General features: G+C 40.4%; 1 protein-coding gene across 6 annotated transcripts in view; it reads right to left on the reverse strand.

The window, feature by feature from the left end:
- Positions 1-27,786, reverse strand: part of SYCP2L (synaptonemal complex protein 2 like) — a 1,177,754-nt gene that overhangs the window by 951,368 nt on the left and 198,600 nt on the right. For all 6 annotated transcript variants that reach the window (XM_085606974.1, XM_085606977.1, XM_085606975.1 and 3 more), the window contains exon 4: positions 2,208-2,310. In XM_085606974.1, coding sequence (XP_085463100.1) covers positions 2,208-2,310 — 103 coding nt within the window. The remainder of the gene's footprint in view (positions 1-2,207; positions 2,311-27,786) is intronic.

A 27,786-nucleotide genomic window follows, 5' to 3' on the forward strand; every position in this document is an offset into this window, starting at 1 on the left:
CGTCTGCAAGATGTTGAAAGCTCAGCATTGTTGCTCGTACATATGTGACGTAAGTACGAAAATTCAAGAATTCACAAAGAACATTTCTGATCTGAAACCTGAATTTGAACCTTTAGAAAAACCTGGGATTATAGAAGATTTTGGCAAGGGAATTTCTACAAATGGCAACTGGTTTGCCATTGCTGATGGAGGAATTTTCAGAGCTATATTTCTGCCAATACTAATAATAGGGCTTTGCTTCTTGAGTATTTGCTTTTTTCAAAGGCTGTAGATATTGCATTAATAGAAGAAAGAGAAGAGAAGCAAGCAAATGAATAGAGAGGGAATTAGCATTAGACGAACAGATCAATCAAGAATACAAAAGATTAAAAAAATAACAAGGTTGAAACAGAAAGAACAAAGTCAACCGAGGAAGAGAGTGCACTCTAAAGATTAATTTGTGAAGGTGTGATAGCCAAGATAACTACCAAAGAGGGGAACTATTTACGAAAATATAGTTCATGATAAACATGCAGAATTAACGTACAAGCTTTAACGAAAATTAAACGCTTTTAAAAGTAAAAAGTGCACTAAGCCATCATATTTACTCTTACTGGGCCTCAAATGGCTAAAGCAAACTTGCTTGAAAAGCTGATTGGCTAAAATTGCTGAAATACACATAACATTTTCAAATCTTGACCTTTCCATGAACATGTTTTTAATAAATAATAGTTGCATAAATATTTTCATATAAACTCTGAAAAATGTTTTTGCTTAAACAAAGAACACTGTAAACTCTATTCGTTTTTGCCATTTAATGAAGTAATGAAGAAAAACATCAGGTAAAAATACAGCATTTAAACGTGCACTTGACCTTTTTAACTTACTTGTTCATTCTAATGATTGGTTTTACTAAATGTTTCTTTTTGTTAATACAGATGTTTTGAGTTCTACATAGATCATTGTTAGCAAAACTAAAAATGTTATATTTTGAAGGTAAGACATGTAGTTTAATACGTGGGAAAGCAGTCTTGAATGAGAACATTTCCCAGACGTTTTTAGAATTGATACAACAAAGTTGTAAACCTAACATTGCTGTCTGTGGACTATTGTATTCCTGTAAGGAGTGATCTGTTCCCAGGAGAGCACCTTCAGCTGACTGGGGAATAGGGAAGCATTATCTTGCAAGCTTCAGAATGTGCTGTCTGTAATGGTGCGTGTTTCTAGGGTAAGTTACCACTTCTTTACCCTGACTTGCTATTGTGATTCTTTTACCCTTATTCCATGTTACTCAAATTCTATTGATGTTCTTGAACCTCTCTTTATGGGAAGTTCTGCTTATTTTTTTATTCATTGACCTGCTTTACATGGTTATTTATGCCTGAACTCTCATTCTTTCTCGAACTGGAACTCTTTAAGGGTCCCGCCTGAAACCATTCTCTCTCAATTCCTAGAACTGTGATTCTTTTCCTTTATAGAAAGTGCTTAATGCCTTTATTGCAATTTATTCATTGCCTATTGAGTGAATATTGATTTATAATATGATTCTAAGGACTGGAATTGATGGGTTTACTTGTGATCTAATAAAGATAACTTACTAAAAAGTTTTAAAATAATAACATTTTAACACATACCAAACTCTCATTATTGACTGAAATTAGAATTGCAACTGAGATTATAATTTATGTGATGTATTGCTTCTGATCTTCTCTAAAACAATGGCAAAGGTCTACCGAACTATTGTAGGAGAGCGGGAATTAGCCCGTGAGATACTATACCAAGAAACTTTAAAAATTGTTAACTGATTCCCCCTCCAGCACCAGTTATCAGTGGAAATTTTGGGCTTTAGGCCCCAACTTTTAAGAGACATTGGGGCACAATTATTCAAATACAAAATGTAAGTTTATGGATTAATGAAACACCTGCCTGAGCCTGGTGTAGAATGCCTACAGTCAATAAACCTGAATAAATACAGAGCAGTATAATTTATTAATTTCCATTATTTAACTATGAATGTACGTTTCTTTTAAATTCCAAATCTCGCAATGAGTGCAAATTGCTCTAGTTCCCTTTTTTTTTATTATTAATTTATTAAGTACCCTTGAATGTGAAGGAAGCAGGACAGAATAAAACAGTGCTAGGTAAATACCCATCACTAAACCAACAACACAAAGTAACATTTGTACATTCGCACTGAACATAATATTTCCAGAGGCTCAATAACTTACCACTGATGTATCATAAAAATGTTCAACAAGAACCATTAAGTTGTGATCAGATTCTAGCTCAGCTGTGTTCAGGAATTCCGTGGCTCTTTCAAACCACAAACCCATGTAAAAGAAAAAACAAAACAATATAAGAAACTTAGTCATTCAAATGTGGATTTTTATCAACGGCACGATGTACAATATTAATTTGGCAAAACACCTTTTATTTTTAAAAACTCTGATGAAATGCACCAAACAAAATCATTTTGAACTTAAACAGTTAAATTGGGTTTACTACATTCCCCTGAAACGCGATGGATAACTTTTACTGCACACAGCAACAACAGGTTTACATAATGTGTAGAATAATTAGGCCAGACGCAGGGACAGAAACCCTATAAATCGTATATATCTTCTTTGGATGTCGGACAAGAATGCGGGAATATTTGCTAGAACCGTTGGTAGATGCTTTCAGTCACTTGCAGATTTAAGTACAGATTCATTAATCAGAGCAAATTAGACAAAGTCCAGGGGTACGACCAACATAACAACGGAACTCAAGGCACCAATGCCTTTTAAGAGAAAAGGATCATCTTGGAATCTCCAACAAGACAACAAACAGATAGTCATTTGCTCCTGAGATTGGCGAAAGGCCGCATCAAGCATACTTAACATGCGAAGGATTTTACCCTGCATCCAAAGAGATGCACTGTGGTCTTGAATTCACATTTTTCGTATATCTGTGCCTGGTTTGTGGATGCCAGAGCAAAGAAATGCTGATCAATCCCAGTCTACAGACAAACTTGCACTGCCGGCCACACAATTCTCAGCACCAAGCTCAACAGCCCACTGTGCAGAAGATTATTTCAAACAGAATTCATAACTCTAATGCCACATTTGCATTAAAATGACTTTCCCAGATTTAAAAAGATGTCAAAAGATTCTGAGCTCTTTGCCTCCTCCACGGGCATGATAAGTCAATTGTTGCCGTGCTGTCGGAAGGCTAAGTGGGTCCTAGAAGCCACTTAGACACAAGCTGCAAGAAAATAAGAGAAAAATCAAGGACACCACCATACCGCAGAACCCCTGAAAGCATCCTATTCCCAGGTGACGCTACCCAATTTAAAATAAAAATCGAGAAATCTCCAAAACGTATATGAAAGCTTCAATAGTTCATGGTAAATTCAGGAAACAAAAGGGAAACAAATTCACAATTTAGTCTGCTTTGCTCCTCCAATACGCCACGTTAGAGGTTGCAATGTACGTCTTTATCTGTGTTTTGAGGGAGCATGAACTTCAAGAATATCTACAACAGAATACATTTTAAACATTTTAATTAGTAGCAATACAATCAAAATGCAGCTTAAATTCACTTCCAGATGCCCAAAAGGAACACGTGCAATGTGGTGCCCAGATACATAGGTCTGCACTGAAAGAAGTAATAGCCAAGTTCCAAAACAAAATTGTTAGCACTGCCTCCAAGCAATAATGTTTAATAAGTATTCCATTGAATCACACATGTTCACTCTGCACTTTTCAGTGGACACTACTTTCCACTCCATTTGCCTGTTAAACGAAAGGCTATTACAACAAGAACATCCTGAGACACAGTTAACAGCTGTTATGACATCTGCCTGCCATCATCAACCAGTGCAACTGCAGAGAAACCTGGGTGAAGTACACCTAGTCTATAACCACAGGTTTGCTTGGGTATTATCCAACAAAAATGTTGCGAACCAGGGTCTGGTCCAGAAAATAAGTAAAATTGAATAGGCTTAACCAAACTTTTTCAATAGAGATTTTGGATCTCTACTCAATTTTCATAAGAACATAACAGTATTTTATGGTGCTGTTGGTTGTTCTCCTGAAAAAAATGATTTGTGAGATCATGTAATTCCCATCTGCAGCAGCAGGTCGCAGAATTGCCGGGCTGCCATCTGGGTGTCATCAGGATTTCATGGATTGCCTTCAGCTCTGCATTGATCTACCATCACCCTTTGACGCACAAATGCGATGCTAGAGACTGTAAATGAAAATTAGAAAATAGTAATATGATCACATTGTCCGTTATGCAATTTTTTTATTCAGATATATGTCCATTGCACCGGATGTGCATTTTACACAGTGCGTTCGTCAAACACCGATCTATACAAGCCGTTGTTGTTCACCGTCGTCAACGCCAGTTTCCATTGTTAACTTTGAATTGCCCTTGTAGGTATTAACCAACATTCATTAGCGATATTGGGTTAACACCGACAGTATATCGCCTTGATTGTCACCTGCGATTAGATTACATGCCGCAAAGTTTAGCTCCATTCAAATGTAAACATCACTTGATTTGATACACCGCTGTATGATTCACAGCAATCAAAATGTAAGGCCTCATCACAATGGTGGTAGGACCACCACAGTCAGGCCGTCGGTGGCAGTTCTACTTCATCCAGCCCATCTGATCCGACTGCAGCATTATGATGCAGGCGGTTGGATCACGACTGGCGGGGGTAAAGACTGCAGTGTCCGACAGGATCAAGGATCCAGTCAGTGTGGCGGTCGAACTCCTATTCCATACGGCACTGCCATATGGTTTAGGATGTCCCTTTCTGCAGGCCCTTTCATAGTGGTTAACCATCCATGAAAAGGTAGACAGAAAGTGACTTGGGGGCCCCTTCTCCCCTGGGCATCTGCTATGTGCCCCCTACAGATCCCTGCACCATGTGGCAGGTACCATGTGGTGCCTGCCACATAGTGCAGGGAAATGTAAGATGTATATATTTTGTACTGCTGCGTGTGCTGCAGCCTGCAGCACATGCCGCAATACAAAATATACACATTGTGACCACCATGAACTACTAGTCGGGCGGTCTTTCATAATCGGCCCCATAAAATTCTGAAAAAGAATCTTTATATGACTCACTTATGGTAGCTCTACATACTGCAATATTCTGCACCAATCATTAAACATCAACAAGCGTTTAAAATCACCTAAATGGCCGCACTGAAGCAGCCAGTCACAAAACCAACCATTCTTTTAACAGTTGCTTGGCAACTTGCTCTCTCACAAACTGATGCATCCAAAGAGAAGCCCCCCCCACTGACTTCCGTCTAATAGTGTATGAAAAAGGCTGCTTTACTGAAAAAGAGGTACCCATCACAAATTTCTCCCTAGGCCTTAGCCTTACAAAACTTATCCTCACTATAAAAAAAACTACCTTAGTCATTAGCCCATCCCTTAACAATCCCTCTCCCCCTTGCATCTTTTATCATGCAACTTTGTACATTCTATCCCATTATGAAACGTTTGGCCTTCACTGCTTTAATACTTCAACCTACATCTAAATATCGTGGTATCCTAAACCTTAACTTTTAATTTCTTACTTCCTCCAGGTGTAACTTTATTGCCAAACCCGCACTGTACTGATTCACCAATGTTCACAACAAAATATCTAATCTAGTAACATGGCAACTTAAACTGTCAGTTACCTTGCACCTGCTCTAAGCAACAATTGCAAATAATTTTCCCCTGCATGCCTATGCTCAATAAAAACCACCTATGGGCCATGAATTAACAGGAAATCCCTTCCTTGAGGTAGGCTGGGTGTGTAAATTTCTCCCATCTAAGCACTGGCCACTGTGTCACTTTACCCAAAATGGTGACCAGTGCTAGGAAATGGAAGGTTATATTGCGGCCAACAGAGCCCTACCAGCCCAACATAACCAGCCCAAATGCAACCCGGGCTGTCTCATCTGCCAAAAACCCGGGGGGGGGGGGGGGGGGGCACAAATACCAAGGTCGGTTGTCCCCCAAATCCCAATGGTGGACTCCAGGCCAAGCACAGCATACAGGTGCAATATTCATATGCAGCCCGACAGGTCTAGCACATTTATTCTGAAGGTAATAACTAGTTATTTGGCATGTACAGTGTAGGTGGCAAGACATAGTGAGTGAGGGCTGCTTCACAGACCCAAGGGCATTGGGCGCGTCCCTGGAGGCTGGAAGACTGGGGGACGGGTTGGTTAGTTGGGGCTGGTTTTGCAGCAGTTTTAACAGCACTGCAAAGTCCATTGTATTTCCGGCAGTAATTGGGCAACAATAAAAGTGTCAAGATAACTCTGGTAATTAATGTACCTGCTGAAGAGAGATGGAGTTTTGTCTAGTGGTAGGTTTGACTCATCTAAGGAAGATAGAGGGTTCAAATGCCTGCTGCAAATAACGTGTATATCAAATAACAGTATTTTATGTGCATAGCTCAGAGGGTTACTGCTTTCGTCACAGATTAGTTTGTTACTGTCCAGTTGGTAAATTACAATCTTAATCTAGCACAGTGACCTATGAACTGCCATCACAGACCTGCTTGCAAACTGCGTGGTACAAGTTAGAAGTTGTGTTTTGTTCCTGGTCTTTCATTATTCTGATGTCGCTAAAAAAGGTTTGTTTGGGTAGAAATACATTCTTATCATTAAAGTTAACCCTAACCACGGTGTTAGGTTATGACTCCTGAGTTTGTGCTTCTCCAAATCAAGCACCCTTAAAAAATGCCGACCTGTATGGATGGTATGTGAATCTTACAAATTCTAGCCCCCTTTGCCTTATGTAACATTGTCTATATACCATTTTACACACACGATTCATGGTCTGTGTGTTTGTGCATGGAAGATGTAAAGTGCTCCGACACCCTACACTGATATGAGAGATTCTATAAAACAAAATACATGAGAGCGTCTATGGAAAGTTGAGAGGCACTGTCGGAGGGCAATTGTTGGGGCTCTTCAATGATTCCCTCACCAAGATGGTTGTTTCGTCAGGAGGCCACCACAGATTGCCCCACACATTGCAACTGTACTTACACAACTACTAACCAGCACACTGCTACAATTGTGACAATTCAGACTGTTCGAGGCGCCAAAGCTTTAAGAATGGCTTGGGTGGCCGGTATTAGTGTTTTTAAGGTATATTGAATTAACAAACAACTGTTTTTCTACTAATCTCTAAATTACACAAAAAGCGCCACCATGTGGCAGCTGTTATAAGTGCAGGTTCCGGCATTTAAGTGAAGTGCTGGCAAATAAGTGCCAGTGCTGAGTACCGGAAGCCACCAGCTCAAATTAAGTACGGTGTCGGATAACACAATAGGCAGGCAGACAGACAGAGGCCATACAAACAAGAAAAAGGGTCAGAGCTTTAGAAATCGAGCACCAAACGTCACTACTAGTAAATGCCTATTAATTCTGTACTGAGCCTCGGTGCAATGAGTCTGGGAGGTGACCCACATACATCCCAAAAAGGTGGTTACAAGCCACCACTATCCAAAGCATATAAAACGACCCTGCACCCGAGAAAAATAACCTTAGCGTATAGATATTCTATTGCATCATATTTGAACAATAGCACAATGTATTAATAGAAAGCTTATTCTTTAAAAGCACCACACAATTGCTTGCCAACGCGTTTCATCCCTCATGGGACTTCTGACGATACAGTATATTAGTAACAAAATTCACGTGGTCAGTGTTTTTCAATGTGTAGCGATAAACGTCAGAGTCAATTCAAGTGCGTCCGTAATTAGAAATGCCACTGTGTCTGGAATAATCAGATTAATAATAAATTCAGTGTTGTTGAGTTATATCTGTGTGTATTATGGCCTTCCTCACAGGGTCAAGTTAAATATTTGGTGAATGGTCATTAATATAACCAATTTGTCACGGGCAAAGTGTGTCACCCTTTGTACAGAAAACGGCAGTCTGGTTCCCTCACGGTGGACATAAGACCGACAGTTGCTGGAATGGAGGTGGCGGAATTCACCGCATTTGCTGCATAGCATGTCGCAGCTTCAATCATTGGCGTTTTTGAGCCTGTATATTTGAAGTATATAGAGAGGCAAAGTGTGTTATTCAGTCAGTCATGGGTGGAATTCTAAAGTTAAATATTTAAACTGATAAAGAACAATTTTCCCCATATTTGATCAACATAACCTTTCAACAATTGTATCCTCAGATCGACATTCTTATTAAAAGTGTGGATGTCAATTTCTCTTGGGATAGCGGTTGTATGTAAAATAAAGTAGCATAAAAACCCTGGAAAGAACTGCAGATGAAAAGAGATCATTCTGCCCCAAGCTGAACACAGGACGGCTAAAAAGAAAGGAAAGAAGTTTGCTTTAAGTATGTGACATGGTACCAGTAATTACTAACGAGGACTGAAATGTACCATTGTCCAATACAGCCTTGAGGGGCACGCAAGACATTTTAGGCTATCTAAATATTAGGAGACTATCTTGAAAATTCTGAATAAATTGAGTGGAGGGGCGACACTCTGAACGTCAGACAGAGAGTCAATCTCGGATAAACAATAATAAGATGCTATTAATGGAATAATATGAACGATGTAAATAGCATTCCTTGTGATGCACAGAAAAGCATTGTGTCGCTTTGCTGATAAACAAGGGAACAGCGTTATCTCGTGGAACTGAACAGTTGTGTTTTTTGCTTGGAAAGGGATTTTTGACATTAATAAATCAGTTTACTTTTAACCAAAGATCTACGCGCTTTTGCAAATACTCCGTATTTTAGCAGTGATCTTATATATTTTATCTCAAATTCTTCCAGGACACGACTTCTGCTGAAGTCACCAGAGATTCCTACCTTTTCCTTCCAGCAGTTCACGCATCCTTACTTCGACAGATCCTCGACACCTTCAGTTATTTGCACACTGTACCTTCTGCCGAGCACAGAACAGTTACCACCACGCAATCTATTACTCCCTCTCCTATACGGCTACAGGATGCTGTTGAACCACCGTTAAGTTGGTGTTACTTAGGGCTTTAAGTCATAGCTGCCAAGGTTTCAGATTTGCAAAATTTCAGTGTCACTGAGTGACATTTCAACGACTATGAGTGACACTTTCTCGTGAGCAAAATCAAGCAATGAAGAGGCGGGAAATAAAAAATATCCCAAAATTACACCTATTTGAGCAAGGAGAAACTGTAAGAAGATCTTCAAACTGTAGCAAATCACCAGAAAAGGAAGGGCACTAACCTAGTGTCCTTGTAACCTCACTGTACTGTTAAACAAATGTGCAACCATGATGTTATACATTCAACAAGTCTTTCAGAGGCAGTACTTTATTAAAGTTCTGAGCAGATATGCAGACACACCTGTAGTTCAATACAAAAGTAAATACTTGCTGGAAGCAACAGATTGGTCAAGACATTTTAGCGATAATGCAAATGACAGTCACCTGCGGTGGCGGTATTGATTCTTACATTGTAGCAGCTAGCTCAGCCAACCCGCAAGCCTGCTGGGAGGAGCGTGCATAGTGCACTGCCACTCTAACTTTATTTTAGCATTGATTAATGATTAGTAGCGCTAGTATGGCTTGACAGCCGAGAAGGCACTATGCCTAATATGCGTGACTTTGCATTTCAGTGTGGTGATGCGGACCACCACACTGAAATGCGTTAGTCTCACTCCTGATATGTGGTACTTGGCAGGGCTGTACGTGGAAGAAAAAGAGTGAGGGAGGACTCTAACAGGGGCATCGTCTATGTAATTAAGAAAGCGCCTTATATGGGATTCTCTTCCACCTCTACGTGGACAACACTCAAATATGTATGAAAATCTCTTCCCCTAAAGACCTTGCCCTCAGGAAGCACAAACCAGACCTGGCCGAAGGGGGGGGGGGTCGGAGTTTGCAGAGAACACTGCAGCTGCTTTTGTTACAGGGGGCTGATATTGCAGCTATGCTGCAAAAGCGCCCCCGGTAACAAAAAAGTCACCCCCAGGGGTACAAACCCAGCACCTACCCTGGCGGCCCACCGGGGAAACACCCTTTAAATCATGTTCCGAAAGATTCAGAACTGGATGTCTAACCATCATCTAAAACTCAACCCAACTAAAACAGAATTTCTTTTGATCTCACCTCCGAAAGCAAAGACCCCAGTACAAGAACGGAGGGCAACTCTCCTGCCCTGGATGGCTCCCCTGTCATTGTCCAGAGTGCTAGATCCCTTGGTATCACCTTGAGAATCATCTAAACCTCCAAAGCCACCTCAAAGCCATAGCCAAAAGCACACAACACCAACTCGGGTAGCTGTGGGGCGTCGGACAATTGATCACGGAAGAAGATCTCAAAACAGGGGCGCAGTCTCTCGTTCTCTTCAGACTAGATTACGGTATTGCCCTTCTCTCAGGCATTCCCAAAGTTCATCTAGGCCCACTGAGAACAACACTACATACAGCAGCGCCCTTTGTGCTGGGTCTCAAGAGATGCCACTACATTTCCCCAGCCCTGCTAACCCTCCAATGGCTTCCCATTGAAGCTTGAACCCAAATCAAAACCGCCTGCATTACCCACAGAGCACAGCACTCCTCTTCACCCTCCTAAGTGAGAAACTAAAAATCTCTGGAGAAAATAGGGGTTCCAGAAATGCCTAATCCCTGCTACTGGAAACCGCCCCCCTCCCACCTTCCGTCAAGAATGGTACATGAGCCAGTCATTTTCCAGTGTTGTCACATGAATATGGAACTCCTTACCTCCCTCCGTTTGCCTAACAACCTGCATAGCCACCTTTAGAAAAGGACCTCAAGGTCCTCCTATTTGACAGACACCTGGGTTAATCACCCTCGAACATACCAAAGTACTCTATCCAGAAGATAATCTACCTTCACTTTGTGTCCCCCACCATCTTAATCGATGCCTCAACTGTGTACGTCCCTTGTCCAATGGCTTAATTTGACCTGGTCGCAGCTACCGATGCAAATGTCTGAACGTTATTATTGTAACTGTAACCTGCTGTACCCTTGCATCATGCTGCTGTTGTAAAGTGCTCTTATGCCTTTGGCCCATATCCGTGCTATATAAAATTGCAAAATTAAATAAAAATAAAAACAAACATTTCTGTGATTCCTGTAGTGTGCGTGTGCCACCCGACTGGGATTTTGGTTCTGCTGAGCTTTCAGTTATAGAATTCAGATTCATAATTGGCATGCACCTAAAACTAGACAGGACTATTGGCCTTGTCAATGATTACCTGCTTAAAATAATTAGGCATTTTCTTTTACCTTGCCAATATATTTTACATGTGTACCTCCTTCAGAAACATATACACGGAATCACAAATTGCAACTTGAATATGTGACCGTTGCTCTGCACCCTCTGTAGCGAGGCCAAGGATTGGATGGCCTTGTATTGTGAACAGTTTTTTGAGTCACAGACAGGCACTGTGAAAATCTCACGCTGCCTGCAGTCTCAGATCCAGAACTCGGGGTCGTTGTATGGACTCGACTCCGTTCCAAGTCTGCACTATGCAAGAGTAATATGCGCCAGGAAGAAAAATACAAAAACACAATATCCTGGAAATCGCTAACACTGATCGGGAATGCAAGATTAATTAAAACGAATAATACAGAAACAGACACGAAATCGCTGACATGGATTAAATTAACATTTTTTTAGATCTATTTTTGCAAAGACACATTCAGTGTTTTTGCCAGTAAAGTGAAGGACATGAAATTAGGGCCCGATAGGGACTCGCTTCAATGTACATATTTAATTACTTACCTTGGTCTGAGACCTGGAGGGACCCACCCCACTTAAAGTTTTGGCTGTATTTGATCAACTCTTTCATTTCATACCTGGGCATTGTAGCTCGCCTCAGCTATAGGCCTCGTGTCGTATGGGCGGTGGAAATTCAATATGTGCTCAAACACTTTCCTGGCTACACATCTCAGGGTGAAGATTCAGCTGATTATCGGATTATTGTTAAGCAGTCTGAATTGCTTTTGAGGGGAAAAATAATCTAGTGATCACATTTTTTAAAACTTTTTTTTTTTAAACTCTAGGACAAGGCCACAACGATTCTGTAGACATGTTACACCTTTGAAAGTATTGGCATTGAGTGCTGCAGTTTTTATTTTAAAAGCATGAATGCATTGATGTAACGCGAGGTGGCGGTACAGGGCTGGGAAGAGCAGGCGAGCGGCGAGCGGCGAGCAGAGAGCAGAGAGCAGAGAGCAGAGAGTGAGAAGCAGCCGAGAAGCAGCAGCTGCCTGAGGACTCCCGGGGGGGTGGGGGGGGGGGGGGGGGGGGGGGTCTGGACCAGCCGCAGACCGCAGTCCGTATCCCGTAGACTGAGGTACAAGGTGCAAAAATAAGGCCCGCGATCCGGCTTGTTCCCAACAGCCCCACAGCTGCTGCCTCCGCTTTTTGCTTCCACGTCGGCGTCGGCGCCAGGCGTCAGACAGCCCACGCAGCTACCCATCAGACTTCGATAGTGCCGCAATACGGGCGGCTGGGCAGCTGCTGAAGGGCCCCCGCTGGGAGAACGCAAAGGGCCCCTGCTGGGAAGACGAGAAACGGCAGAGAATGGTAGAGAGCCACGCCAATACAGAGAGCCGCACTCTCTCTCCTCCGCCTTGCTTTGCCTGTGCCTGTGCCTGTGCTGTGCTGACATGGTAGGAAGACTGTATCTGCTTTTAGCGTGGTGAGCTGGCCGTCAGCCTTTATTGCCTCCATTTATTCATTGCTTCCATTGCCTCCATTGCCTACTAGTCCCACTAGGACCCCCACAGAAAGACGCCAGCGCTGCGCTGCGTGCTTGGTGAGCCATCCTTGACCCCCCCTGTTGTGCTTTGAGGGGTAGCGTAGCCCCAGGACAGTGATGCAGATGTGGAATGCAAGGGGGGGGGGGATTGAGGCCGTAGTGAGATGGCCATAGCAGTCTAAAAACTCGCCCCCATTTCCCACAGTCACCTGAAAGCTGAAGCGGCGCGAGGAAAGGCATCGTATTTGTAATTACAATCACGGCATTACTGAAACTGCCGCACATATTTCTATTCTTGGTTTCTGGTGCCCCCCTGCTTAGCCCAGATTAGATTCAGGCTTTAAGGCATTGGGCTATCCCTGAGAGGGTGTGACAGTGGCCGAGCAGACCAAGCAGACCAATCAGAGCAAGGGTGCAGATTGTAACTCTGTTGGGGAAGCAATCCAAGGTGGAGCGTGAGTGAGGCGGCAAGGTGTAAGATGATATAGAGAGCTTTTGGTTGATAACAGCGCGAGTATTCCCGGCCTGCATCTAAACCATCGTCACTCGCCTTTAGAGCCCCTTAGTGTCTCCCTGCCGCACCAGTGCTCAGAGATTGATCGGAGTCTGCAGCCTTGGGAGAGTTTGAACAAGTTGAACAATAAACACAATAATTGAACAACAAACATAAACACAAAAAAATAATACATATATATTATATATTCACTGAAAAAACCATAGGTTTCACACACGTTATAGTTAGGAATTAGCATTTAAAAAACCTTGCAAATTCAGTGAAAAAACCATAGGTTTCACACATATTATAGTTAGCTGGACATTTCACTCGTACAAAACCATTGAAATTCCCCCGTTATAGTTAGTTCAGCTAACTATAACTCGCGTGTCCGCAATCCACTGCTGATGACGTCACATATTACATCACTCATGACATGGTCAGTGACATCACTGATGACATCATCCAGTGAATATGTGTCTTTCTGAACAATAAATATTTTTTATATATGTATATCTAAAGGTTAATGGAAGAATAAATGGGTAAATAAGTGTCTAAATGGATGGTTTTTTTTTTTTAAATTAATTATATAACTGACTTAATAACAGTATCTTAGTGAATACATGTATTAGTGAGTAATGTTTAAATATTTAAATATCTGTATCAGTGTCTCACTTTGTGTATAAGTGGCTGCATGGGTTGGTGAGTAGCTACATGAGTCTTTATATGGGTTATTAGTTTGTTTTTAGAGTATCAGTATGAGTGTCTGTATGGTTCAGTGGGGGATGTTACTTAGCGTATAGATGCATGAATGAGTGACTCACTGTTTGTATGTGGTTTGAAGACAGTATGTGAGCAGGACAGTATGGGTGGATGAGTGTGTGTATGGGTGAGTAAGAGAGTGAATGACTGTCTCAATAGTGTCTTTATGAGTAAGTCCATATGTTTTAAACTAGTATATGTGAGTATTGATGTATATAAGTGAGGATATATGAGAGTGAGAGATTGGAAGACTTCCTGTATAAATAAGTATGTGTTTCTATAAGTGATTGTTTAAGAGAGTAAGTATGTGTACGTTTCTGTAGAAGTAAGTGTAGTGGTGTGTCTATAGCTGTATATGCAAGTAAATGGATGTTTATTTGCATGTGTGAGTATGTGTGTGAGTAACTCTGTATGAGTGTAGGTGTGTAACAGGTTGTATAGGTGTATGAGTACATATGATGACTGAGTACATGTATGAGTGACTATATAGAAGTGTTGATGAAGAGTGGATGCGCATGTAGATTTTGGAATTACTGAATAGGTTGTTCTAACTGGTATTGGTATCTCTTTAGTTTTCAAAACTTTAGTTTGTATTTTTCAATGTGTGTATCAAAGTTTATATTAGGATAAGAGGAGGTGTGCCACTCTTACACAAGGATGATGTCATCAGTGATGTCATCAGTGATGTCATTTGAGATGTCATCAGTGATGTCATGAGTGATGTCACTGACCATGTCATGAGTGATGTAATATGTGACGTCATCAGCAGTGGATTGCGGTCGCGCGAGTTAAAGTTAGCTGAACTAACTATAACGGGGGAATTTCAATGGTTTTGTACGAGTGAAATGTCCAGCTAACTATAACATGTGTGAAACCTATGGTTTTTTCAGTGAATTTGCAAGGTTTTTTAAATGCTAATTTCTAACTATAACGTGTGTGAAACCTATGTTTTTTTTTGTGAATTTGTAAGCTTTTTTAAATGCTAATTTATGTATGTATTATTATATTTTTTATATATTTATCTTACAATAAACTACCTATGTATATAGTTATAGATTGACTGTATCCTTTAATATGGAATGGCTCAGCTCTTTTTTTTTTATTTGGGTAAAGTTAAACAGCATAGTTAATATCTTCTATAAACTTATAAACAGTTTAAAATGTTTTTTTGTTTTTTTAAGGGTTTTTGCGCGCACCGGCAATTTTTTTTATTAAAGGAAATGTTTTTTTTTTTTTTATTTACGAGGTCCTTTAGGGACCCCCTGAGAAGGTCTAGGGGGTCGGGGAGTGTCTTCCCTGCCTCCTTTTCATGTTTTAGAAATCGGGTTAAAAGTAATTCATTTCTGATCCGTGCGTGCACCGTGCGCGCACCGTGCGTGCACGGTGCATGCATGCGTGCGAGCACCGTGCGCGCACGGCAAGTCATGTGATTACGAAACAACACTTTTCATTGGTTCATAGTAGTTTCTGTTCCAGAATCTTCAAACACCACACCCACTCCCCTCACTATTTCTTCTTATTTCCTGGGAGAAGGAGCTGAACAGCCACTCTAGTAAAACCTTACTGGAAAATGGCAGAACAGCAGTCAACTTCAGGGAGTGAGGAGGAGACCTTTGTGGTACCACCAAGGAAGAGCAAACAAAAAGACTCATTCATCTGGAAATTCTTCACCTTTCCATAGGGCCAAAAGAAGGTCAACGCCCCGAAGGTGACATGCACTATTTGTGGAACTGTCTTATCCAGAGGAGATCCCAGCAAGAAATACTCCTTTAGTATTTATTCAATGCTGAGACACTTCAAGAATGTGCATCCTGTACCTTATGCTCGGGAGACAACTAGAGCCCTAAGGGACAACCCTCCACCTGCTCAGCCGAGCACATCATCTGCGGCTGCAGATTCTTCGTGCACCAGGCCACTGGACATCCGCCCACTTTTCCAGAAGGTGCACATACATTGTAATGTGTGCAATGCTGTTCTTTGCTACGATGAGAGCAGTATCAACTTGATTGAAAACAGAATACAGCAGCACACATGCTCCAGCCCATAATTTTTTTCATTTATTGTTTTTGTTACCAGTTTTTTTTTGGTGCTCTAAAAAAAATCAAAAAAAATTCAAAATTGTTAAAAAACTAAAAAAAAATACAAAACAAAAAAGACAAAAAAAACAGTTCTTTTCAGAACTCACTTCACTTCTCCAAGAAGAGCTATATTCCTAATAAACTGTGTTGTAATTTTATTGAATGACTGTGTAGTATATACATGAATGATTGAAATGATTGAGTGAAGAGGAGGAAAGGACAGACAGAATGAGTGAGAAAAGGAAAGTATGATCAGTCATGAAAGGGAAGTGAAAGACTGACTGCAACAAAAGGACTAAGGGTAGAGGATACAGGTAAGAAGAGTGAATGAGTAAGGAAATGGCAGTGAGTGATGGAGGGGGAGTGAGAAAAGGGGAGTAAGGGACGGAGATAGGAAAAGGGAGTAACAGATGAAGCGGAGGAAGTACAGCAGGGTAAAGGGATTGAAAGTAAGAGAAGTGGACTTATGGTGAGATAAGGGGTATGAGGATTAGAAAAGGGGGTAAGGGAAAGTGAGAGATGGGGAGTGAGGGGATGGAGGGATTTAGGAAACTGGAGTGAGAGAAAGGGAGTCAGGATTTCAATGAGCAAAGGAGAGCGAGGGAGAGTGAAGGAAAGAATGCGAAAAGGCGAAGGGGTGTAAGATACAGACAGGAGGAAGTGAAGTAGGAGAATAGGAGTGACTATGAGTAAAGGATAGTGACAGTTAGGGAAGGTGAGGGAAGGAGAATGACGGAGAAGGTTAAAAAATTAACATAGATGGAAAATGAGTGATGGAGAGAGGAGGAGTGGTAGAAACAGAGGTGTTAAGGAAATTAAGGGTAAGACAGACAAAGGGAGAGAGACAGAAACAGACAGAGAGCAAGGAACTGAGAAGGAGTAAGGCAGTTAGAATGACTGAGACATATGGAGACAGGGAGAGAAACATGGTTGAACAAATAATGATGGAGGCAGTAAACCTAGGGGAGTAGTAGAGAAGGAGTGAGGGAGTTACGAAAGAGCAGTAAAGGAAGAAGAGAGAGGGAAGGGGAATGAGAAAAGCAGAGTGAGGAGAAGTGAGGAAAAGGGAGCATGAAAGTGAAGGGGTGAGAAATACAGATATTTTAAACTTACCTGACCAACAAAATAACTTAATTAGAAATAAATGGGTTATTTTTAATTACAAGAAAAATGGATTCAATTTCCTAAATTTTCTTTCTAGATCTGAAAAAAAAGAAAAAAAGAAGTAATATTTAACAATACATTTTAGAATACAGTACACATATTTTCATATTTAACAAAGTAATTTTTTGCCCTTTTTTTGCTGTTTTCAGAATATATTGAATTTCACTGAAAATAGTGATATCAATTGTATTCATCACTTAACAGCGGGCAAAAAAATAAACAATCTGAAAGATTGTTTAAAAAAGCCCTGAATCTATCCTCAGTAAAACATACCTTGATAGAAATGTAACATATATATTAAAAATATCTTCTAAGAACAATAACTATTTGCAATAAATAACGTCTGTAAATCTTGTTGCTTAAGCACATACACCAAAATAATATCTGTCAAAGAAGTCCACAATAGAAACATTTACCTTTCCATGAGGCCAAATGGTAATTTGTAAATCCTTTTTAGGTGAAATTTCCAATGGTAATCCTATAAAATCGAAATAATGGTTTCTTCAGATGCTGCAATTTGTATCTAAAATGTTGGTTTTAGAAAAATTAAGTAGGAATTTGGTAATTCTGCAGGCAAACGTTGCTTGAAAATCAATTGAGAATCATAACACAGTGTCCAGCCTTTTTCACATTTTAGATAAACTGTGTAATGACCAGAAGTTATAGAAGGTCCATCATGGAAAATTATTGCAACTGCAACAAAAGTCTTTCCTGATATTGATAATTGATTTCCTACAAACTTCTTTATTCATGTGTCCAATTTTGTTCCATCAGCTCTACAATGTTGCATCATTAAAATTATATACTGTCCATATTTCTTTAAAAATAACGTTGATAACATTTCTGTTTTACATTGAGAACATTCCATGTTGTGATTTGCATCTTTAACTAATTTACTAAAAGTCACTGGTTTACTCTCTGGTAATGTTAAATGTATGAACCTTTCAGAATCAACATTAGTGCTGCATGTGTTCATACAGTTTTCACAACAATGTTCCCATTTACAAGAGAGACCAAACATATTTTCTATTTCTACCCCTTCATCTTCCAGTACCATAAGCATATACATTAAGAATTCCTGTGCATCTTGCTGGACATTTTGTGTAAACTGTGTACATCCAGAACATACATCTAAAAGATTTCTAACATCAGAAGCACTTTCTATTTTAGTTTTATCATTACTCAACTTCTCATAAAGGAAACTCAGCAGAGAACAAAATCTTTTTTCATGATTTAGTATTATCTGCTCTTGCAAAATTTCAAGATAAAATACAACATTCAGCACTACATTAGCGTAGCAGTTGACACCAGAGCTATTTTCAAAATGACAACCAACAACCTCTTCAACATTGTCCTTTTTCTTTTTGCTTGCAATCACAACACTCTCTTTTTGTTTTCTCTTCTGTACATCCTCATTACAGATATTCCTAATTCTCCTTTTCCGACAAATAACACGTTTTTCAAACACAGGATACTGACCTAAATGAGGAGCATAGCTTCTTCTTAATTTATTATACTCCTTTACACAATTTGCATCAACACTAACTTTTGAGTCATCAAAGTCTATCATGAATAAACCAGATAATGTTTTCACTCGTGACAAAGCAACATATGCCATACCTTCTTCAAACACACTAGATCCAATGTTTACAAAAGCACTATCTACAGTTAATCCTTGAGATTTGTGAATAGTTACAGCATATGCTAGAGAAAACGGAAACTGCTTCCTACGTACATATAAGTCTTTCACAATCAAAAAACGAACTGAACAACGACTAATGTCTTTAACCTCTTCAATCTGATCAAATTTTATTTTTAAAAATTAAATTCCATCTTTTTTCTGGTAATTAACAAAACCCACAACTTTACCCATAGCTCCAGTCACTAAACCTTTTTCTACATTCAAATTACGTCTTAAAAGTACTCGACAGTTCATACATACATAAAGATTCTTTTCTAAACCAGCTGCTTGATATGTTTTTCTCTAGAGAATCCAATTTAGTTTTCAATTTGCCTGTCAATATAATAGTTATTCCTTCATGCTGTATTTTATCCACGGCTTCCATTTTCATAATCTCTTCATTTTCCAATTTCAAAAGTTCTTCATTGAATATAGAGCATTCATGTAGTGTTGGCATTAAGCAGATTACAGTATTTTTTTCTGCAATTTTCTTGTATATTTTCTCTGGAACTATTTGTTCTGTTGGAAACAAATTACATAGCAATCGACTCTGTAAAGCTTTTCTGCCATGTTCTGTGAGTAGTCCAATTCTGATATCTTTGAGAATACTTGCATAATCATCATCATTTGCTTGCCGCATATTGGTAATGAGTTCTTTGTACTCAAAGTATGACCAAATATTCACATTACCTATACTTCCTAATCATTTTTTCGTGTCTTCATGTGCAAGAGTATTAAATACTGGTTGTCCTTTAACTGGAGTGAGCTGCAGTAGATCCCCAAAAACTATAACCTGTTTTCCTCCAGATAACACGTCATAGTCTGTCTTTAGAATTTGCTGCATTCTTAAATGCACAAAGGCAAGCATTAAGTTTGATACCATGCTTACCTCATCAATAATGAGAACTTTCATTTTCTTCAACACTCTTGAAATTTCAAAACATGCTTCTCCTGTTAGCTTGTGGTATTCTATTTTGTGCTCATGCTCTACTGGTAACATTAGCAAACGATGTAAGGTAATTCCTTTTATGATATATGCTGCTAACCCAGTTGGAGCAGTAACAACACAAGACAAAGTTGAATCAGTTTTTTTCAGTAGGTAGCTTCTAATTACTTTATTTAAGAAACTTTCTTCCAGTTCCAGCTTGTCCACTCACATACATTCTGATTGGTTCAAATGATGTGCATGAGCACTCTTTATTTTCATGTAGTAATCCATGATCAATTTGTTTTGTGACTTCTTCATAAATGTGTTGTTGTTCATCATTCAGTTGTTGTTCCAAATTTGGTAACTATTAAATCTTCCTGAGCTTGATTCATAGCTGTTTCCACTTCAGTCATGGCTATTGCAGCTTCATTTTCTACGATTGGTTGTCCTAGGGGATCTTGACTGAGCGTACCAGAACTTTGACTGTCTTGAGAACTGTCTCTAGCTACTTCAGCTGCGATTGTAGCTTCTTGTTCAAATTATTCATTTAACATTTGTACATAATTTGTGAAAGTACTGCATTCTATGCTATCTTTACATGCATTAAAGGAATCTTCATAGCTCTGAAAATCTCCAAGTAATTCATCCTCTGAACGCCATGGTTTAAACAGCTGTAAAAGTGCTAAGTAATACATTTCCTTTTTGTCAGTAGTGTCGCAACTCAGCTTCCTGTGATTAATCAAACTTCCTTTTGTTTGTTTCACCAAACATCCTTCCTCACCAATGACTTTATATTTTCCATTGTTGATGTCTTCTGTGGCATTCCGTGTAAAAATGTAGTTCTGCAGCACTTCATAGAGACACATGTTCTCAAGATGATGACTTCTGTTTGGGTAATATGTGTCCAACATATTTGTTTTCAAAATATCTGTACTTTCTGGTTCATTCTCTGCTAAATATTCCATTTCTTGAATAGATTTCAGTACCCGATTTCGCATTCCTGCAAGGCCTAAACTTACCCAAATTATTCTTCTGGATTTGGAGTACAGACTTGCAGATGATAATCTATCTGAGCATTCGTATGACCCAATTTCTCGATGCGATAACATCTTTAAACTGAAACTGTATAGCTTTTTACTGACAGTCTTCTTGTGAGAAATCTCTTCCCACATTTCTTTCAATTCCGTTTTCTCAGATTTAGTGATGTAAGATGTAACATACCGAGCAACAGCAATAGAATTGTCAGCTACATACTGAATATCCATGTTAGCATTCCACATGGATAAAATGACTGGGTTGTAGTCATTTATATATTTTGACTCTTCTTTTCTTCTTAGGTTGTAGGTATTTTTTGGAGATTTTCTTGTAATGGTATGTCGCACAGCTGACATAAAACTGTTTACTCTTCCTTTTGAAAGTACAGGTCGTGGAAATCCAAATCGCCATTTGGTGTAGAATTTATCTTTACTCTTGTACTTTCGTCGACAGTATTTTCCACACCGATGACTTTGGAAACGTAAAACTTGCTCCTTTAAGTTTTTTTCTTCTGTGCTTTTAGGTATAGCACATGTTGCATATTCTTCAATGAAAGATAAAACTGCATCATCAGAATCTGTTCCAAATTTTGGGGCATCCTTGATCCACAACAGCATATGAATATGAGGAGCACCTCTTGCTTGGTACTCTTTTCTCCAAAAGAAATCCACAACTTCTCCAAGAGGTGGATTTTTTTTATTGCAGATGAAGGACATCATAGCCTCAAATCTAGGATTGAAATATCTGCAAACATTAACCGGATCCAATGAGCACAATTCTCCTGCTGTCTTGTATTGGATGTTTTCAATATTTGAATTTGCCTCTCGAAGAAAATCCAGTAAATCATCCCAAGCGTACTCAGCACAGCTTAGGGTAAGGAACCATGTAGGAGTTGCTAAATTCCGTAACATACATTTCAATTCTCCATGGCGTCGGTACCAATATTCATTAGTTCCACGCTGACAAGCCATCAGATTAATCAATTGAGATTCCAAATGATCATCTCGCTGTTGCACTTTGTTCATAAAATCCTTTGCAGACACATTATGTAGATGTACTCCAGTTTTTAAAATGTGATTTACTGCATAAGATAGTGCAGACAAGTCACTTTCAAATAAAAGATGGAACAAATAAGGAATACTTTGACGAAATCTTGGATCTTCTGCATATAATCTTGTAGTCCGATACTCAGAAGCAGGAATCTGTACTGGACGTTCATCATATTGTCCACCTTTTCCTGTAGGAAACAGCTGGGGAAAACAACGAGCTTCCAAGCTCTCCTCCCATACACTCACGGGAGTTCCTTTTGCTTTTTTCATCTGAAACAGATCAATAGTGTTTCCCATAACTTCTTTAGAATGAAGAGGATGTATGCTGAAATGTTCATAAATTTCTTCTTCTTTTGACTTATCCACTTTTTCAATTAGCCCAGTTGGTATTCCTGTGTCTGCTAGTAAAACTTCATCTTCATCCATATAAATTGATTCATAGTACTTACTATTTCTTTTCAAATATAAATTTGCTCTTTGTACTTTTCGTACATCTACTAGCTCCTGCCAAATGTTCTTATTCTTTGTAGGTACACCATTAACCAGAATAACTAGTGGTTCAGTTTCCAAACTATCTGCATCAATTGTTTCAATATTTTTTTTCAAATCTAATGGCAAATAGACAACTCTTCCTTTTAAACCTCTTTGTCAATCTGAAGGAGGTAATTTACCTGTTTTGGGCTCCATACGAACTATAGTCTGAAACGGATTGACACATTGAATGAGTATATACTCATACGTATTTAAGTCACTAAGTTCTGCAGGAATATCAACCAATTCTAAATTATTATGTACACCTCTAGCTGGCATTTTATTTTCTTCTAACTTGTTATAACAGTATTTACAAATACGCTGATCTTCACCCAAATCAAAACAATTTTCCAGAAACAAATATGTAGCAAAATCCTTCCACTCATAATTATTTTCTTTTTCACTTTTTTTATAGAGATCAACATTCTTTGTTTGAGTTTTAGAATGGTTTCTCCGGCAACAAATACAAGTAATATTTGGTCTTTCATTAGAGATGATAGTAAATTTTGTCATTTGATCTTCAAAATGTTTACTAACAGTGGGTTCTACATTCTCTTCCACATTTTCTTCAATAACTATGTCATTGTTCTGGACCAAAGTAACAAAACTGAATATCATCAGTAACCTTCTCTACATCTGATACAGATCCACGCAACAGAGCACTATTCAACTCATTTAACTTTAGTGCTGGACTTTTAGCAAAATACAATCTTCTCACAAACCTTCTAATTTCAGTATGATGTACTGCCAGCATCCTAAAATGGTGAAAAACACTTTGACAAACTTTCCTAGAAAGACAAGCCAGAGAATGTCCTTGCAAACCAGTATTCTTTCTCACTCTGCATTTGAAGCACCTTAACCCCTTCATCGCGCATGACGGAGCGGTTCCGTCAGGCACGTCGGTTGCGCTGTGCGCATGACGGAACCGCTCCGTCATGGCCCCGCCCGCGCACGGAACCTTCAGCGTGGCGCGGAAATCCGCGCCGCGCTGAAGGGGTTAATCTTCTGTTTAACACTTTGTTTACTATATTCTCTTAGAAAGTCACGTAATTTATCAATAGATTCTTGTCGTACAGTACAAAAACTACTACAATTCCAAGTGTACACTGGGGCTTTAGGACGTTTCCCCATAACCTCATCACTTCTTCCTCATTTCTTGGAACCATTTTCTCCTTTTCCATTACACAACCATCTTTAACTTCATAACTTCGACCACTAGTGTCAACTGCATGCAGCAAACTATTACTTTGAAGATAACTCATTAAAAAATGGTTCAGTACTTGAACTATGCTTCCATTCTCCTAAGAACACTTTACAAAAGTTATTTTTTTTCACTACTCTTTTCCTTTTGCTTTTTGACTTCATTACATTGACTATTTTATCTAATGTACGGATCCTGTTCAAAATTAAAATGAATAGTTTTCTTTTTAATTCCAAAGCCTTTTCAACAATTGATTCAATATGTTTCTTTTTCTTATAAAATATTGCTTTCTTCCTATATTTTTTCACATCCTTTAGCAAATTGAACACCACTCTTCTCTGAAACATTTTTTTACGAATGTTTTGAAATTCTGTTTTTCTTTTTAAGTCATTCTTTCTTGCTTCTGATTGTACATTAGCATTTAGTATTTTCTTTCTATTGTCTTGTTGTTTTCTTCTTGAAACACTATTTGCAGTGGATATACTTTGTACATTTTTTCTATGTTTGAGGATATTTAAAAAAAAAATCCTTAGTCTGCTTACCAGAAGACTTTTTCTTTTTTCCAACATGAGGTTCTTTAACTAATTTCTGTTGTCCAGTTGTCTTCAAATATAGATGTTTTTGCTGTTCTTTTCTCTTTCTTGATTTTATAGGCATGTTTAATTTATTTCAGTGTTGTTCAGCAATACCTAAAGGAAACAAAAAAAAAATACCTTTATGTAATTTAAATATATTACTATATTTTTTTTGAGCTTTTCAAATCCTATCATATGAGCTGCCCCTTTCCTACGAGTGCAAGTCTTACAGAACAAGAGCAACACAAATTAAATCTCTGACAACAATTCCTGTGTGCACACAGACTCATGGTGTGATTCTAGGCAGAAAACGATATTTGATTGGCAATTTCAAAGCACATTTACTACTGTGGTAGAGCAAGTGATAATTACTGTAACAGCCTGACACATTTTTCTTATACTTTAGAGAGGCAGAAAAGAGCACATGTTCTAACAGCTACTTGAGACCATGAGCATGTGGAACCTGGGTGAGTGATTAGACTAGAGCAAAGGAAATGAGCCTTGGTGATGTTCAATGTGTTAGCGTTACACATGCTATCTGAAACACCACACAGTGCTGAACAGTAAGCATGGGAATGCAGGAGAAGCAGCTGCCTGTGTGCTAAGAGTGTGTTTCTGGAGACTCTGTATTGTCAGGTGCAAGAGAGATCTGCATGGAAGCTTACACAACTGCATGAAGACTGCAGAGATGTATGTAAGATCACCTGTGGTAAGGGTTAATTGGAGTTTTGAACATGTAGGAACTACCTCACCCATTTAATTTAATTTAATTGTGGGTTTATATAGCACTAGAATCGACTCCCGGAGGAGTATCTCCGCGCTTCGACTGCTGGGGAACCCGTCCTGGCTCACCCTGAGAGATGGTCCCTAATGAACAAGTTACTTACCTTCGGTAACGCTTTTTCTGGTGGATACGGTATCTGCCTGTGGATTCTTCACCTTGTGAATATCCCCTGCGCCAGCATTCCACGGAACTTTTCTTCCCCAGCATTCCACGTCGACGTGGGCGACGTCACAATACATCGGCTCCGCACGCGACTCCGTGCGACGTCATCGGAGCCATAAGAAGCCCACGTCGGCGTGATGACGTCAGTTCCACCCATTTTTTCCGTGCCTTCGAGGCGAACAGGTGAACCAACGACAATCCCAAGTATACACAGTATATAGAAAAACCAATACATATACATAGCATACAAAACAAAGGAATGCTAATCAAACAAGCATTACCTACAAATGTACAAGAGAAAATATAAGCATTTCAAACAAGACCAATTTCATGGTATACAAAAGGTGGACAACGGGGAGGCGGGTGGGTTGGTGAGGAATCCACAGGCAGATACCGTATCCACCAGAAAAAGCGTTACCGAAGGTAAGTAACTTGTTCTTCTGATGGATACATCTGCCAGTGGATTCCTCACCTTGTGAATAGATTCCCACAGCAGTCCCCACTCCCGGAGGAGGGTGTCCACCTTCCTATACCAGAAAGTCTTGCAAGACAGAGCGCGCGAAGTGGCCCTCCCTCCTCATCTCAGAGTCCAAGCAATAATGCTTTGCGAAAGTATGGAGGGAGGCCCAAGTCGCGGCCTTACAAATATCTGCCACAGGAACACCCCGGGCCAGAGCAGATGTTGAAGACTTAGCTCTAGTAGAGTGAGCACGAATACCCTCAGGAGGAGTCTTACCAGCCAAGGCGTAGCAGATCTTGATGGTCAGTATAATCCACCTTGACAGCGTGCGCTTGTGCACCGCTCTACCTTTAGAACGACCAACGTAGCCAATAAAAAGCTGGTCATCAACACGAAAGTCCTTGGTCCTGTCCAAATAAAAACTCATAGCCCTCTTCGGGTCAAGGCGATGGAGTCTTTCTTCTTCTTTGGAAGGATGAGGGGGTGGATAAAAAACAGGGAGGGTAATAGACTGCCCCAAATGGAAAGGAGTAACAACTTTTGGCAGGAAAGCAGCCCTGGTCCTGAGAACCATCCTTTCAGCATGTAAGGTAAGAAAAGGAGGTTTGGAACTAAGAGCTTGAAGCTCACTTACCCTCCTTGCCGAGGTTATGGCTACAAGAAAGACCACCTTAAAGGACAACAGCCTCAAAGGACAATTATGAAGAGGCTCAAATGGGGACCCCATTAAAAAGGTTAAGACAAGATTAAGGTCCCACTGAGGCATTACAAATGGAGTGGGAGGAAACATGTTTGTAAGGCCCTTGATGAACCTCAGAACAACCGGAGATTTAAATAACGAAGGCTGATCTGGAAGGCACAGAAATGCCGATAAGGCCGAAAGGTAGCCCTTAACCATGGCCACCGCACAGCCCTGCTGAGCCAAGGAAAGAGCAAACTGAAGCACATCAGAAAGATGAGCCTTTAAAGGGTCAATGGACCTCTCTCCACACCACTTTACAAACTTAGACCACCTGTAGGAGTATATGGACTTGGTGGAGTGTCGCCTGGCCGATAAAATAACGTCCACCACATCAGGTGGGAGAGAGAAGGAACTCAGGTTGCCCTGTTCAATCTCCAGGCATGAAGGTGTAAGCTCTGGAGGTGGGGGTGTAGAACCTGCCCCTCCGACTGCGAGAGGAGGTCTGCCCTCAGAGGGAGACGGAGCGGAGGGCACGAGGAGAGGTGGAGAAGATCTGTATACCACACCCTTCTTGGCCAGTCCGGGGCGACCAATATGACTTGGGCCCGGTCTTGGCGAATCTTCCTCAGAACCCGAGGAATCAAGGGTATGGGAGGAAACGCGTAAAGGAGTCGTGAGCTCCAACTCAACTGAAACGCGTCCCCCAACGCCCCCTGCATCGGATACTGGAGACTGCAGAATGACGGGCAGTGCGCGTTCTCTCGGGTGGCAAACAGGTCCACCCAAGGAGTCCCCCACGTCCGAAAGACGTGACGAACCACCTCCGGATGGAGCCTCCACTCGTGGTCGGCGGAGAACTGCCGACTGAGACTGTCCGCACGCACGTTCAGCACCCCGGCCAGATGATTTGCCATCAGACAAATCCGATGGTCCTGAGCCCAGGACCACAGCCGCAGGGCCTCTCTGCAGAGACAAAGAGACCCTACCCCTCCCTGTTTGTTTATATACCACATCGCGGTCGTGTTGTCCGTCAGGACTTGAACTGACTGACCGCGAAGGGAAGGGAGAAAGGCCTTGAGTGCCAAACGAATCGCCCGCAATTCCAGAAGGTTGATATGAAACAACCTCTCCTCTGGAGACCAAAGACCCTTGATCTCCAGATCCCCCAGATGAGCCCCCCACCCTAGGGTGGAGGCATCCGTTATCACTGTGGCCACCGATGGAGGTAGATGGAAAGGCTTTCCTTGGGACAGATTGCCCTCCACGCTCCACCAAGACAGATCCGCTGCAGCTTCTCCGGAGATCTTGATCGACTCCCCGAGATCTCCATTGTGCTGATACCACTGCCTGCGGAGGCACCACTGGAGCGCCCTCATGTGCCAGCGTGCATGGTTGACCAACAGAATGCAGGAAGCGAATAGACCGAGCAGGCGAAGGACCTTCAGAACTGGAACAACCGCTCCACTGTGGAATAAAG

This window comes from Triturus cristatus, chromosome 5_2, assembly GCF_964204655.1.
Source record: "Triturus cristatus chromosome 5_2, aTriCri1.1, whole genome shotgun sequence".
Lineage (NCBI taxonomy): Eukaryota > Metazoa > Chordata > Amphibia > Caudata > Salamandridae > Triturus > Triturus cristatus.